A 14813-nucleotide genomic window follows, 5' to 3' on the forward strand; every position below is an offset into this window, starting at 1 on the left:
ACACACACACACACACACACACACACACACACACACACACACACACACACACACAGTTGACGCTGCTCCCGTGCCATCATGTTCTGCACAGGTCTGTGAACTGATTGTTCTCACATGTGCTTGTGTTTTGTCTGAAGGGAAAAAAGTAAATATTTACACTGACAGCAGGTACGCATTTGGTGTTGTTCATGATTTTGGAGCTCTGTGGAAACACAGACGGTTCCTGCGCTCAGATGGACAACCCACTTTGAAACATAAATTGGCGTCTGACCTCTTGACCTCTATCACCTTACCAACACAAATTGCTGTCATAAAATGTGCCGCACACACTTCCAACACTGACTCTGTCTCGAGAGGAAATGCTCTGGCTGATGAAGCTGCTAAAGCTGCAGCCTGCACACTTCTCACACAACCTCTCACTCTGACAGACACACACACAACCTGATATGCCATTCTCTGTTTCTGACATGCAAAGGTTTGCTCCTGCCAGTGAAAAAAGCTGAATGGAAAAAACACAGCTGTGTTTTTTTCTGAAAACATCTGGATTGGCCCAAATGGTAACCCATGCTTACCAAAACATTTTTTCCCCTCTTTTGCTGTTTTGACACATTCTTTGGATCATGTGTCAAAGGGAGGGATGTTGAGACAAATTAATGCTGATTGGTTTACTGTAAATTTTTCAAAAACAGCGGCCCAACATTGTGACTCCTGCCTCATGTGTGCCACTCACAATGTTTCAAAAACAATAAAAACAACAGCTCCAGGAGCCCACAAAACTGTTACAGCACCATTTCAACATTTGATGATTGACTTTATTGAACTAACACCAGTTCAAAACAAAAAAATACTGTCTGGTCATAGTGGACATGTTTTCCAAATGGGTTGAAGCTTTCCCCACAAAACGTGCCACAGCCAGCACAGTTGCAAAAATTCTGTTGCAAGAAGTGGTGTCAAGGTGGAGTATCCCACAAAGAATTTTTAGTGACAACGGTCCACATTTTGCTAATCAGATACTTGAAGAAGTGTCCACCACACTGAACTGTGACCTGACTAAACATTGCTCATACCACCCACAAAGTGGAGGTGCAGTAGAAAGAGAGAATGGAACATTGAAAAACAATCTGACAAAAATCTGTGACGAGACAAAACTCAACTGGGTTACATGTTTACCCATTGCACTGATGTACATGCGCAGAAGGGCTAAACATAACCTTGGCCCTTTTGAAATTTTATTTTCAGCTCCACCCAACCTGGGAGTGGGACCTGTGACCAGCCCAACTAATGACCTGAAACACTGTGATCATAACATGCTTGCCTACTGCACTGAATTGACTAACCATTTAAAATCCCTCAGTTCTCAGGTCCAAGGGGGGCTTTCCAGCCCAGCTCAAGAACAATTGCATGACATAACCCCTGGAGACTTTGTTATGATTAAATCTTTCAGGAGGAAAAGGTGGAACTCCCCCAGGTGGACAGATCTATTCCAGGTGCTGTTAACGACTCACACAGATGTTAAAGTGGCTGAGCGAGCTACCTGGATCCACGCATCCCACTGTAAGCTGTTCAGAGGGACCAATCCACAATCAGAGGGAGGACAAGAAGAAGCCAAATCCCCATAAGTTCACTCAGTGCCATCGGGCAGCTGATGCAGCAGCTTATCTTAGACTTTGAGTCTAAATAAGCTAGGACAGCTCACTCGCTAGCTTCTTCCCAAACTTAGGCGAGGGGGCTCACTCACTGGGTCTCAAACCCAGGTGAGGTGCCCCCCCCCCCCCCCCCAGGTTACCAAACCAGCCCGTTTCGCTGAACCTTATCAATTGATCCATAAGGAACTCTCCACCCTCCATCAAAAACTCTCTGCCACTCTACACCCTACCAACTGCCCCCATAAAGAACTCTCCACTCTTCATCAGACTTTACAGGCTCTCTCCCCAGGAAAAGACACTGCAAAAATGGGCCTACTGCAACATCCATGGAAAACCACGTTAGCACTGGGCCTATGGCATCGTATGGAAAGCCAATGACAGACAGACTGGGGAGATCGTGGCAGTGAAGAAAATCTTTGATGCTTTCAGAAACAGAACAGATGGCCAGCGAACATACAGAGAAATCATGTTCCTCCAGGAGTTTGGAGATCACGTCAACATTGTCAAGCTTCTCAACATCATCCAAGTACAAAATGATAAAGACATTTACCTCATCCTTGAATACATGGATACGGACCTACACGCTTTGATAAAGAAAGGCTCTCTTCTGAAGGATATTCACAAGCGTTACGTCATGTACCAGCTCTTCAAAGCTATCAAATATCTCCATAGAAGTTTGTGTAGCCATTCTAATAACTTGTGGTTGCTGTTGTATACCTTGTATTCGCTCATTGTCCACACGTCTGATCTTGACTGCCCTCACTCCTGAATGCCTGGCAGAAACCTATGCCCTGTTACATAACAATGTCAATCCTGATTCCAATAAGTATGACCCACCCACCCACTCTACTGTTTTTGTCCTGACCAACAAGAAGACAACCATTATGTAAATATTTTGTTTTATTATGTTTTTGCTTTTCACAATTTTGTCATTTTATTTTTATGATTTCTTTTACTTTTTCTTGCTCTTATTACAGGGATCTGTCCCCCCACAAAAACAGCCTTAGCAACATTTCTAACTGATGTTTATGATAGCCATATGTTAAACCATACTGTGTATGACACGTGCCTTGATCTTCCTTTTATCAGTGTCTGATCTTCTGTCTGTAAATACTTGTTTTATTGTAGTTGTTCCTGAAGGAACAAAAAGGGAAGAATTGTTGATAGTTTCTGGGTTGTTAATATAAGTTTGATATGTTTACACAATTTACAGTTTACTTTAAAATGATAATTAAAGTGTTTGCCTGCAGTTTTAGCTCTGAGTCTCAGAAAAGATCAGTACTTTGTGGAAATGAAAACATTGATACCAGTTTATTTTGTTAATCAAGTTTATCATCACTCTTATTAGTCATTTACTTTATATCACACTCTGTTAAAACTTATCTAAAACTGTAGCAGCTAAACCCTTTCAGCATCATTGTGTGAAACCTTTTAACTTCCGTTTCTCAAACCCAGCTCCAGAACCAGTCACTGACCACAAACGTACTGTCTGTTTTTTCTCTGATATGATTGTAAATGAGGTAATGGCTGTTGTGTCAAAGCAAGATCTGTTACATGTGAAGATGTATAAATGAGACTGTATTGCTCATGATTTTTGAGAACACACAAGAACTCTTGGGCTGCGTTTCCGTTCCATGTGTTCTCCCTTCTGCAGAAGAGAAATAAACCTTGCTATGTGTTTTTAACAAAGTTCTCAGTCTGCTAAATTTTATTGAACAACAAAGTTTGATAAAACTCCACAAGAGGTGGTCAGTTTAAGATTAAAATCAGACACCACTCTGAGCAGCAGGACCACGCTTTCCACAGAACAACTGTGTCAACTCTTGAAACTGTGCCTGCAGTCAACCTACTTCACATATGGGGAACAATATTGTAGATGAACATATGCTGATATATATTCATAAATTAAACGGATTCTTTAATTTTTTTGGACTGTATAATGACGTGCATTGAATTATTAAAAATATAACGTGAGACGTTAATTATCTTTGACCCATCAAAATGAAGGTGGTCATTTATTTTCAGAATCAAAATTTTAACATCACACATTTACATTAATTTGGCAAATGATTTCAACAACAACATGGCTAATTTAGGATAGTTTTACAAGGAGGAAACAATACGGCGATTGTTTCCCTTTGCTTCCAGCTGTACAATTTGAGTAACCATACGGCGATGGTTGAACAACTTCACAACAGACATTTCTAAAAATACCTGGAATGATTTCTAGCAAAAAGAAGAATTTTAAAGAGGGAAAATGAAGTTTATCTTGAGAGAGATGGGTGAGGGAATTTGTCTGTTATAACCAGAACAGCACGCTCCTTCGGACCAGCTTAACCCAACGGTACACTTTGGTTGAGATCTACTCTTTACCTTTGCAGATGATAGTTTCAGCGTTGGTGTAGAGCTTTCCTTTCAACTCTTCCAGCGTCTCCGTAAGAACAGCTAAACCTCAGGAGTCGTGAGATCATCCAGAACAGACATTTCATAATTCCCCTGATCTTCTCCCGTTCAGCTTATTTTTCTTCCTCCAGCATCCTGAATTCCAGCCTTCTGAACTCTGGAACTGTCGGAACCAACTCACAGCATTCTCTCAGCGTTCTCCTCAGCGTTCTTCCCAGAACTGCCGAGAACTTCTCAGAACTACTGAGCTCTCCAGAACGCGACTGGAGCTGGAACCTCCTGCAGAACTAGGAAGTGTTGCACCTTTTAAAAAGAGCTCACTTCCGGTTCATTTGAGAACTTTCTGATAGGTCGATGGACCAAAACAGAGGTGTGTTTTGTGATGTAAGAGGTTAAAAAAGTCAAGGAAAAAGATTAAGATTGTTTAAGAACAGACAGAAAATTGTTATGAAGAACTCAGACTTCGTGGAGTCAATTCTCTAGTATCTGCCTGAAAAAGTTAAACATGACATTTCTTTTTCAGTAAACTTGCAGTTGACCGAAACTTGAACTTTGACCAACTTACACAACTTGCTCATTGAAGACAGAAAATCAGACAATGCATCATTAACCTGATTTCTACTTTGAATGAGGATTAAAGTCATTATTACTGTTTCACAGTTGATTAAAAATGATTAGTTCACTTCAACATTTAAAAATGGTTTGAACTAACACAATTTGATTATCAAACATTTGTAAAATAGTAATGATAATCGAAAGTAGTGTTCTTTCACTTGATTAATTCAAGAAAGAAAGTCTCAGGATGGGTCAACCTGTATTTCTGGATTCAAATCAATGAAATGACAGTTTCTGTCCCATAAGGTCCTTAAGGTCAGGATTTGACCTCAGGCCTAGTTCACTATAAGCAGAAACATGGGTGGGCTATGGGGTCTCCAGTTTCTCCTATTGTTGCCAACCTGTACATGGAGGAGGTAGAAAAGAGAGCCTTGACGTCCTTTTCAGGGACACCACCAAGTCATTGGTTCAGGTATGTTGACGACACCTGGGTTAAAATTAAATCTCAGGAAGTCCAACATTTTACTGACCACATCAACTCTGTGGATAAATACATCAAGTTCACACGAGAAGATGTAAAAAATGGCAGGATGGCTTTCTTGGACTGTGAGGTCTCAGTCTCGGATAGAGGACATTTGCAAACTGAGGTGTACCGCAAACCCACCCACACAGACCAGTATTTGCAGCTTGACTCCCATCACCCTTTGGAGCACAAGTTAGGAGTCATCAGGACTCTGTATCACAGAGCAGACAGCATCCCCACTAACTCAGGAGCTAGGCAGAAGGAGAAATCCTACACAAGCCAGGCTCTAGAGCAATGTGGATATCCTAACTGGGCCTTCCTGAAAGCAGAGAAGAAACCCAAACAGGACTCCAGTCAGCCATCAGGTGAAAAGGAGGAACCCAGACCCAGACCAGTGGTCATTCCGTATGTTGAGGGAGGTTTTCCTTTCACTTTATCCTGGATTCTTGTCAGCAGCCCGATATGTTTTCCACTTAAATCTGGTGATCTGTCCGTTGTGACAACTTTACTCCACAGAAGCTTCATTCTCTATGACAGCAGACGGTTATAAAAATCCTCTCTCAGTGTTTTTCCTTTCAGACTCCAGGGTCAAAAAGACCTCCATTATCTCAAAACTGTTCTTAATCCCGCAGACAAAAAAAATAGGAGAGGAGCAGTGTCCTTTATTACTTTCATCCAGTAAACCGTAACTTAAAAGACTCTCTCTTCCTTTTAGCTTATTTTGCTGGCTAAATCATCGTCAGTCAGTTCCACAAGGTGAGTCACAGTCCTACGTGATAAACTGATTTTTTCTAACTTATTTTGGCCCTCCGGACACAATAGACCTGCTCTGTTTTTACCATGTTTCTTTTAAAAAAATCGCTTTCGGAGAAAGTCTTGCTAGCATAGTTAGCAGTTAGCAAAGTGTATTCTTTGAAAACCGAAACAGTTTCTTGACCTTTTTAAAAAGGCATAAATGAAAAAATCCAGACTGGACAACAGAGGCAATATGTTTGTCAAAGTGTAAAGCCTTATCAAAGGTCACCCCAAGGTTTTTCGCACTGTCACTGAAGTTACTGTTTAAATTAAACAGAACAGTTGCATCTTTGTCACCAAATAAAATCCATTCTGTTTTATTGTCATTTAAAAACAGGAAGTTCTTGTTTAACCAATGTTTGATTGCAGAAATGCAGTCAAAGAGAGAAAGCATTGGGTTACTGAATCCTGGCCTTAATGGCAAATAGAGCTGCAAATCATCTGCATAAAAATGAAAGCTGACATTGTGCTGTCTTATAATAGATCCAAGTGGCAACATGTACAAGGAGAAGAGTAGAGGGCCCAAAATAGAACCTTGGTGCACCCCACACAGAAGAGAGGCTGTAGAGGAAGAGGAGCCATTGAGCAAGACAGAGAAAGTTCTGTCAGATAAATAGGACGTGAACCACTTCAGAGCTGTGCCACGAATCCCAACAAAATCATGGAGGCGAGATAGAAGGACAGAGTGGTCCACAGGGTCAAAGGTCGCTGTAAGGTCGAGAAGCACCAGAGCTACTGGGCACCCAGAATCAACTGACTGAGCTATGTCATTATGAACTCTCATTAAAGCTGATTCTGTGCTATGCAGGGATCTAAAACCAGATTGAAATTTATCCAGGATTGTGATTTTTTCCAAAAAAAAGCTGAATTTGCATAAGAACGATTTTTTCTAAAACTTTGGAGGGGAAGGGGAAATTAGAAATAGGTCTAAAATTTGATAAAACCAAGGGATCAAGATTTGTTTTTTTGAGAAGGGGGCAGACCATTGCATGTTGAAAAGCAGAAGGCATAATTCCAAGGGTCAGACATGAATTGAAAAAAGGAAGAAGATAAGGACCAACAATATTAAATACCTTTTTCAATAATCTAGTACGGAGAAAATCAGTGGGGCAGTTAGTGGGTTAGGAAAGTATGATATCATGTGAAGAATGCATGGTGTTTTTTGTTTTCGCTTTGGGGATTGTTCAAGCCTGAGTTGTTTGTTTCTAGTTATTTTATTTATTTTTTAAATAAGGGGCAGATATTACAAGAATTTTCTTCTTCTTTCTGAAGCCTTTTCATTCAATGTTTTTTTTCTTTTTGATGAATTTGTTTTGTTTCTTTAAATGAATGAGTAAATGAATTAAAAAATTTACGTTGTATGATTAATGGTTAAATTAAAAGTTAACGCTTAAAGCTAGTGGTGATTTATTTTGTGTGTTTTAAATGTAGAAATAGCTATGTTGCAACTTCTGGTCGCGTATGTATTGCGTGTTGCTAGCTTAGTGCTACATTAGTGCCAGCAGTTGTCGACGGGGTTGGGGGGTTTAGGATGTGTGAGAGAAGCAGAGCGTGCTCTGTTCACACAAGGAGAGCTGTTGGTCAGGCTATTTCTTGTTGCTCTCTAAAATAGTTATTGTATCAAGTGTTTACTTCTGTAGGTAAACGTAGATGTTTACAACCTGTTAAAATACACCAGAATGCAGGAAATGGCATCTACTTTATTCAAAATTTTCTAGTGGAAGACCCCCAGACCTCACCGCCAATGTGTTCCCTCCACATTACAAATGCATCCGACACCAAAGGTCACTGCGTTGGTCAAGCCAAGAGCCATTGTCAACACTTGGTGGGGACGGGGGCACACCTAAAGGTCAGATTCTAGAATCGCCCCTGGTGCAGTAGTTTTAAAAGATCTGTCACTAAACCCATTTCTAAACAACATCCATGACACAAGTTATAAAAAATGTAACACTCCTGATCAACAGGAATCTTGTCTTGAGGTTTAAAAAGCTTCAGCTGAGTCTAGATCATTTCTTACTCTGGGATGAACACCAGCACACCGTTATCTCGGATGGAGTAGATGATAGCGTCGGACACACAGCGCGGGTCCTGCTGAGGATCTCGTTCTTTGAAGAAGAGGCACTGAAACACCCCGACAGATGAACTCTGGGCTTGCTGAGCTGCCTGCAGACACCAAAACTCACAAGATGTTCAGAAAGAACCAAACTGCTGAGCTCCAATGACAATAAAACCATCCTCACCCTGTTCCTGCTGTTAATGTGCTCAGCCAGTTCCTCCATGTCTTTATTACTGCACTGTGCTTTAACAAGCTCCGCCCCCTTTTCAATCGCCAGAGCTGCAGTCAGTAGGCGGTGAACCACTATGTCAGCATATCGACGGATTGGTGAAGTAAAGTGGGTGTAGCGATCCAAAGCTAGACCTAACAAACAGAACACCAGGCTTCAGCTTGGACCTACAGACACTTTTATCAGTTAGGAGAAGATTTAGTCAGATAGCAGGGGGGAAAAAAAATACCATAATGGTAGAACTGGTCTTCAGGGTGAGAACCAGTGGAGAAGTACACAGCCTGGGACATGGCTTGGGTGGCCATCATTCTGAGCAGCCTGTTGACCAGTGGGTCCTGGGGGGCCACGGCTCGGTCCAAAGAGTCAGCTAAAGCCTTGTTGGTCCTGCAGGGGCAGAATCAGGAGTTCAGAGAGAGAGGTAACTGACTTGTCAACTACCGGTAGTTGTTTTAGAAATGTTGCGTTTGACCCCATAAGTTTGTCATCTGTCACGTCTAGACTGGACTATTGCAATGGTTTATTATCTGGGTGTCCAAATACTTCTTTAAAACGTCTTCAGTTGATCCAAAATGCTGCTGCCAGAGTCTTAACTGGAGTTACTGGGACAGATCATATTTCTCCAGTTTTAGCTTCTCTCCATTGGCTCCCTATCAAATCCAGAATAGAATTCAAAATCTTACTTCTAACCTACAAAGCTCTCAACAACCTGGCTCCATCTTATATTACAGATCTTATTGTTCCATATTTTCCCAACAGAGCACTTCGCTCTCAGACTGCAGGTTTACTTGTGGTTCCTAGAATTTACAAAAACAGAATGGGAGGAAGATCTTTCAGTTCTCAGGCTCCTCTCTTGTGGAACCAACTTTCAATCTCTGTCCGTGAGGCTGACACATTATCCAGTTTTAAAACTAGGCTTAAGACTTTCCTTTTTGCTAAATCATATAGGTACAGATACAGTGCAGTTTACAGGTAGTTAATTTTCTCGAGATTTTTTCTTTCTTTCTTTAAGTAAATTGCAATGGTTGTTTCGTGCTGGGTTAGAGGATGTTACAACCGGGTAGACGTTTGGGCAAAGCAGTTTTCAGTTAATCCCAAAAATAATGAAATGTGAAGGACCTCCATGGAGGAGCTCACCACAGAACATCTTGAGTCTGGCTAAGGATCTGCACTCGAAGAAGTAGTGCTCCGATCACTTTTTGTCCGGTAAACAAAACATTCTATATAAATAATGTTGTGAAACAATGTCAGAACAATGTCGGAGTATAACTGTGTGTGTGTTGCAACTGCTTTTTAATGATTTAGCATCTCTACTACTGTAGTTAGCTTAGAATGCTATGCTACGTGCTAACCTCCACACTGTAATACTCACAGCAACAAAGTTCTGGTTCTGGTCCCGTGTTGAGCCTGGACTGTTTGTTGTCAGGAGACTGCACGTTATTTTATTTAAACCTTTATTTAGCTGGTTAGATCTGATTGAAACAGTTTTATATATATATATATACTGTACAGTATATGCATCACACACACATTGTATTTAATATAAATATTTGAACACTGCAACATTGTCAGACTAGAACAATCAGTTTGTTTTGATTCTGAGTCCCTCTTTACTCCACTCCTTAGTGGATGCATCTGTACTGAAAATATTCCATAACACAAGTTCATCTTTTGTGTATTACAACATTTGTTCTATTGATTTATTAGTTTTTTCAGGAAGGCGTGCACACAAGTCAAACACAGACTGGTCTCCTGCACTGAAGCTGACAGACACACTGACTCTGAGAACATCAGCAGCAGAGGAACAGCAGGTAATGACACAAGCAACAGGCACAATAATTCCAAGATATTCAAATAAATCTAAGATAAAAATTACTCAAATCAATATAAAATTGAACATATATCTTTGTGAATGAGTAAAAATGTTAGAAACTGTATTAATTGTCTTATTTTAGAGTTTGTGATGCAAACATGACAATGTTTACTAATCTTTTTTTTTAAGGTACAGACGAGTGAAGGACCGAGTTCAATCCAAAGAAAAACTCCAGTGTGAGGACTTTCCTAGACCTGGGTCCAGTCTTGGATCCTAGACCTGGTTTCAGTCTTAGATCCTAGACCTGGGTCCAGTCTTGGATCCTGAGGGGTTGGTGGTCCCACATGACGAGGAATCTGTTCCAGTTTGTTTAAAGTCAGAAACTCCACTGGTCTCCATCAGTCCTTGTTGAAGAGTGTTGTTGATCTGGTATTTATTCTGTAGCCCACTATGATCAGCTGCATGGAGTCATTTTCATTAAAAGACATCAAATCACCCACAGTTCTCATCTTGTATCACTTTCAACTGTGTTGAATTTCTAATTATAGGCTTTGACTTAGAACTGTGTCAGTCTCCTCCTGGAGGAGGAACATAGAGCAACATGCATGTTTTTATGTTTTGTACATGGCAATAAAACACTAAACTGGTAAGCTGTTAAAGAACAATCACTAGAGCTAGGTTTATTTATGTGCAGTAGAATAATGTCTAGTAGAGGAGACATTACAATGAAACTATTTCTCAGTACTGGAGATTAAACAGAGGATCTTCATTATTGAAATAAAGAAGGTGAAACTTGGTGCAACTGTTTCATTCAAACTAAAGATAAACATACGCACATTTAGGAATGCATGTTTCACAACCACATGTTCTTCAAAAGCAGATTAATTTATAGAAATTATGTTTTCACTCATTTGTTGCTGTGGTACACAACTGCACAACTTCTGGACCAAGTGGAGTTTCATCTTCTGGGAGAACCTCACACAGAAATACAACAAAGGAGGAAAACTATTAAAATCTGTTCTTGTTTCAGGGTTTTAAAACATTTAACAAATGGATTAAAAGGAGTTACCAAATTGTAACTTTTCATCAATGTGGAAGAAAAACAGTATATTTTATAATTTTAATATCATTTAATGTATTATCTTTGTTAATTCTTCATTTCAACTGCCACCTCATGAGGAAACAGGAACCTGCAACAGAAAAACATGTTTACTGTCACAAAATAGCTTAAGCAGAAACCAGTTTTGCCTAAAAGAACTTGTTTGTCCCACCTTGTATTGTTCCAGTAAGCCCTTAAGGCACATGACTCATGAAGAGTGAAATTTTTGAATGCCCTGTGCGTGCGAAGGACTGTATAAATGGAATATTCACTGATGTGTTCTTCAGAACTTCTTGAGCCTTAAGCCGTGCTGTTCTCCCTTTGCAAAGGAAATAATAAATCTGCTGTGTGTTGCTTATAACTAAGATCTCAAGTCTCATTTACAAAGTTTATCTATAAAATAAACTTCACAATTTGGCGTCACGAACAGGATCCTTTGTTGGTTTGTCCACTTCGATTGGAAGCCAGGACATGGCTGATCACCGGAAATCAACAGATTTTTCCTCCAACCTCCAGTAGGACATTAGAGAGGGAGGGCGTCCTGTCTCTCCATCGAGGGGGATCGACCTCAACAGGATACGGACTGAGACTGAGATACAAAAGGTAAAGAAAATGTTTCGTAAAAAATAAATATTGAGTAGATTTGTAAATATACAAATCAAGGTAGGTGTTCATTGAGAACGCTGAGGTAGGATTGTGAAAACAATCTGAGGTAGATTTATTAATTTAAATTGAGGTAGGTGTTCATTGAGAACGCTGAGGTAGGATTGTAAAAACAATCTGAGGTAGATTTATTAATTTAAATTGAGGTAGGTGTTAATTATAACGACACTGAGAAATAATGGGTTCAGGAAATAGTAAGGATGAGGAATATATTCCTTGTGGTCCAGAGGCAGACCGGATGCATAGATTACATGGTGATTCTTGTCTCAGCTTTGTTTCACAGTGGCATAATAAATTTAATTTCCCAAGAAATGGTTCGTTTGACCCAGAAGAAATCCAAAAACTAGAAGAACATTTATTACGTCAAAAACAAAAAATGTGCAGCATGAAGATGGTTCCACAAGCCACACTCGTAGCGATGCATAACCATGAACAGGCATTTAAATTATGGAAAAACTAGGCTAAATCCCTATCACAAAAAACAGCATCTAAAACTTATCAGATGACCCAGAAAATTGAAAAGGCGACCAAAGAGGCTCTAAAAAATGAGACAATTCCACAAAAACAAAAAACTAAGACAGGAAAAGCTTCACTGTTGGCCAAATTAACTACTACTCCTTCTCTCTCTCATGTACCGGAGTCCAGTGGATCTCTGCCTCCCACGACGCCCCTCTACCCCTCCCTGATCGGCCCCAACACCCCCCCCCCCCCCCACCTTACGCACCACCTGCTCCAGGCAAGAAAAAGAAAAAAAGAGAACCAACAGCAGATCCTACATCATGTCTGATGACTACTCCAGTGTGGGCGCTGGATTCAGATGATGACTACCAAGGACACCGTTTCGTGGATGACGATTGGTCACCCATAATACCACCACCACCAGTTCTCGAAACAAAGGATGAGGACAAAGGAAAAACATCTATACAGACCAGACAACAACAGCTGAAAAAAAGAACCTTGAAACCCAGGCAGCAGAAATAAAACAACAGATCGATGCCCTCAAACAAGCAAGTTAAAAAAAAAAGAAGGCTGCTGCCAACCATCTGTCAGATTCAGAGGACGAGACCGAAGATGAGACAGACAACCCCAACCACGTCCACACCAACCCCATGATGGAGGTGGGAGGACCAACCGGCCCTCAGCTGGTGTACAGGGCCTGGCCCAAGACCTGTCTGATTGACATGGCCAAACAACACCTTCCAGACCAAGCACAAGGGGGAGAGGCTATAGCCACCGCTGTTCTCAACATGGTAGCTGTACTTCGACCCACCCTACCAGAATTAAAATTAATCTTGGCTTCCGTATATGGTATTGGATTCATTAATACGGTGGGATCACAAAGGTTTGATGATCCTGAAGCACAACAACGCCTCACACATGCAGAATATTCTCATGAGCAGAACAGAGAGTATACAGAGCGTGTTGCAGGAATAGCAGGTCGCATCAAGGCTGCATTTCCCCAAACTCCCAGCTTCGCCACCATCTCTGACACAGTCCAGAGATCAGATGAAGCCCCTCAAGATTATGCCAACAGTCTCCTGCCCATCTTCAGAACCCACTCTGGCATAGAAATGCCCCGTGAAGACTGGCGTGAAAGTAACCAAGCAACGTCTTTTGAGATCATTTTCTGTCAATCTCTGATGAATGGATTTCTCCCTCAAATCCGCAAAGCAGTCCAGACCACCTACATCGGATGGAAGACTGGGATACGACTGAATGAACGCCTTAGGCACGCCAGACACGCTTGGGACTAGCACATCACAGAACAAACCACCACACAAAGAAAAAGACAAAAACAAACAGAAGATGCTCAGCTCACGCTCCTCCAAGCTGCAGCACAGATGACACTCAGTCCAGCTGAACCTCAGGGTCCACAAAGACCCCAACCACAACAAAGACCACCCTCACCACCCTATCCACCACAACACTGGCCCTATCAACACCAGGGTGGGTCCCTAGGTCTCCAAGGACCCCAACCTTGCTTCCTGTGTGGAGAACTGGACCACTGGGTCAGAGACTGCCCTCAGAAACGTTACAACAGAGGACGACCAAGCCGTCAGTTCAGACCACAAGGTCCACGTTTCCCGATGCAGAATCCAGACCCCAACCAGTACCAACAACAGCAAAATGGATAGAACTTTTTCCCGGGCCCACACCGATGTGGTGGACGTGGCCCAGGGCAACAAGGTGGTCGTGGTCACAGGGGTGGCTATTCAACCTGACTAGGCCCGGGAGGTCGAGACCCTGGACTCCAAACTGCAAGTACCAACACACACACACCTGTTTTTTCAACATACACAGGCGAGATTATTCCCACATATTACAAATACACACAGTCAGCATGTCTGAAGTTACCCATGCTCACAGTGATGATTGAAGACATTCCTGTCAAATTTCTTGTGGACTCAGGGGCTACACAGTCCCTGATTATGAAAAAATGTTTTCCTAATTCTCCACTCTCAGGCAAGATTGTTCACTCCACAGGAGCATCTGGACAAGCTATCCCTGAAGCTTTCACAGTCCCCCTCAAAATTACTGATCCTTTCGATCAGTTCACTTACAATCATCAGTTTTTACTGTCTGACTCCTGCCCAGTAAATTTGCTGGCCAGAGGATCTGATTTTAAAATTTAAACTAACACTCGGCTGTGGCCCTGATGGCCTGCTGATATCTAAACAGGAAGAGAGTTCAGACACACTTGTCTCCCTCACCCCGATTTGTTGTATATTTTTGAATGGCTGTTAACAGACCCGGCGCAACAAAACTCTCTGATCTCCATGGCCAGAGAAAGACTCACACCCACAAGTTGTTTCATGTCTGAACAGAAGCTTCACTGCACAACTCATGTAACTTCAGATCCAGCTGATCACTTAGGAGACTCATTTCTGATGACACCACCCACACAGCTGTCCTCTGCCTCCTGGATAAATGATTGTTGTTTTATTTTAGTGACGCTCAATGATATGACATCACCTCAAACGCCCTAATTTACAGTGCAGGACTCCTTTCCTCACATTTCACTGGCTAAACCACC

The 14813-nt window shown here is 41.5% G+C and overlaps 1 protein-coding gene across 1 annotated transcript in view; it reads right to left on the reverse strand.

Annotated features, from left to right (window-relative positions):
• The window catches only part of LOC119427485 (DIS3-like exonuclease 1), a 139065-nt gene that overhangs the window by 105333 nt on the left and 18919 nt on the right, over window positions 1-14813 (reverse strand). The window contains exons 3-5 of the mRNA XM_037695112.1: window positions 8437-8591; window positions 8163-8341; window positions 7940-8085 (exon numbers count right to left, since the gene is read on the reverse strand). Coding sequence (XP_037551040.1) covers window positions 7940-8085; window positions 8163-8341; window positions 8437-8591 — 480 coding nt within the window. The remainder of the gene's footprint in view (window positions 1-7939; window positions 8086-8162; window positions 8342-8436; window positions 8592-14813) is intronic.

The sequence above is a fragment of the Nematolebias whitei genome, chromosome 2 (genome assembly GCF_014905685.2).
Source record: "Nematolebias whitei isolate Nwh7 chromosome 2, NemWhi1, whole genome shotgun sequence".
In the NCBI taxonomy this organism is placed as follows: Eukaryota; Metazoa; Chordata; class Actinopteri; order Cyprinodontiformes; family Rivulidae; genus Nematolebias; species Nematolebias whitei.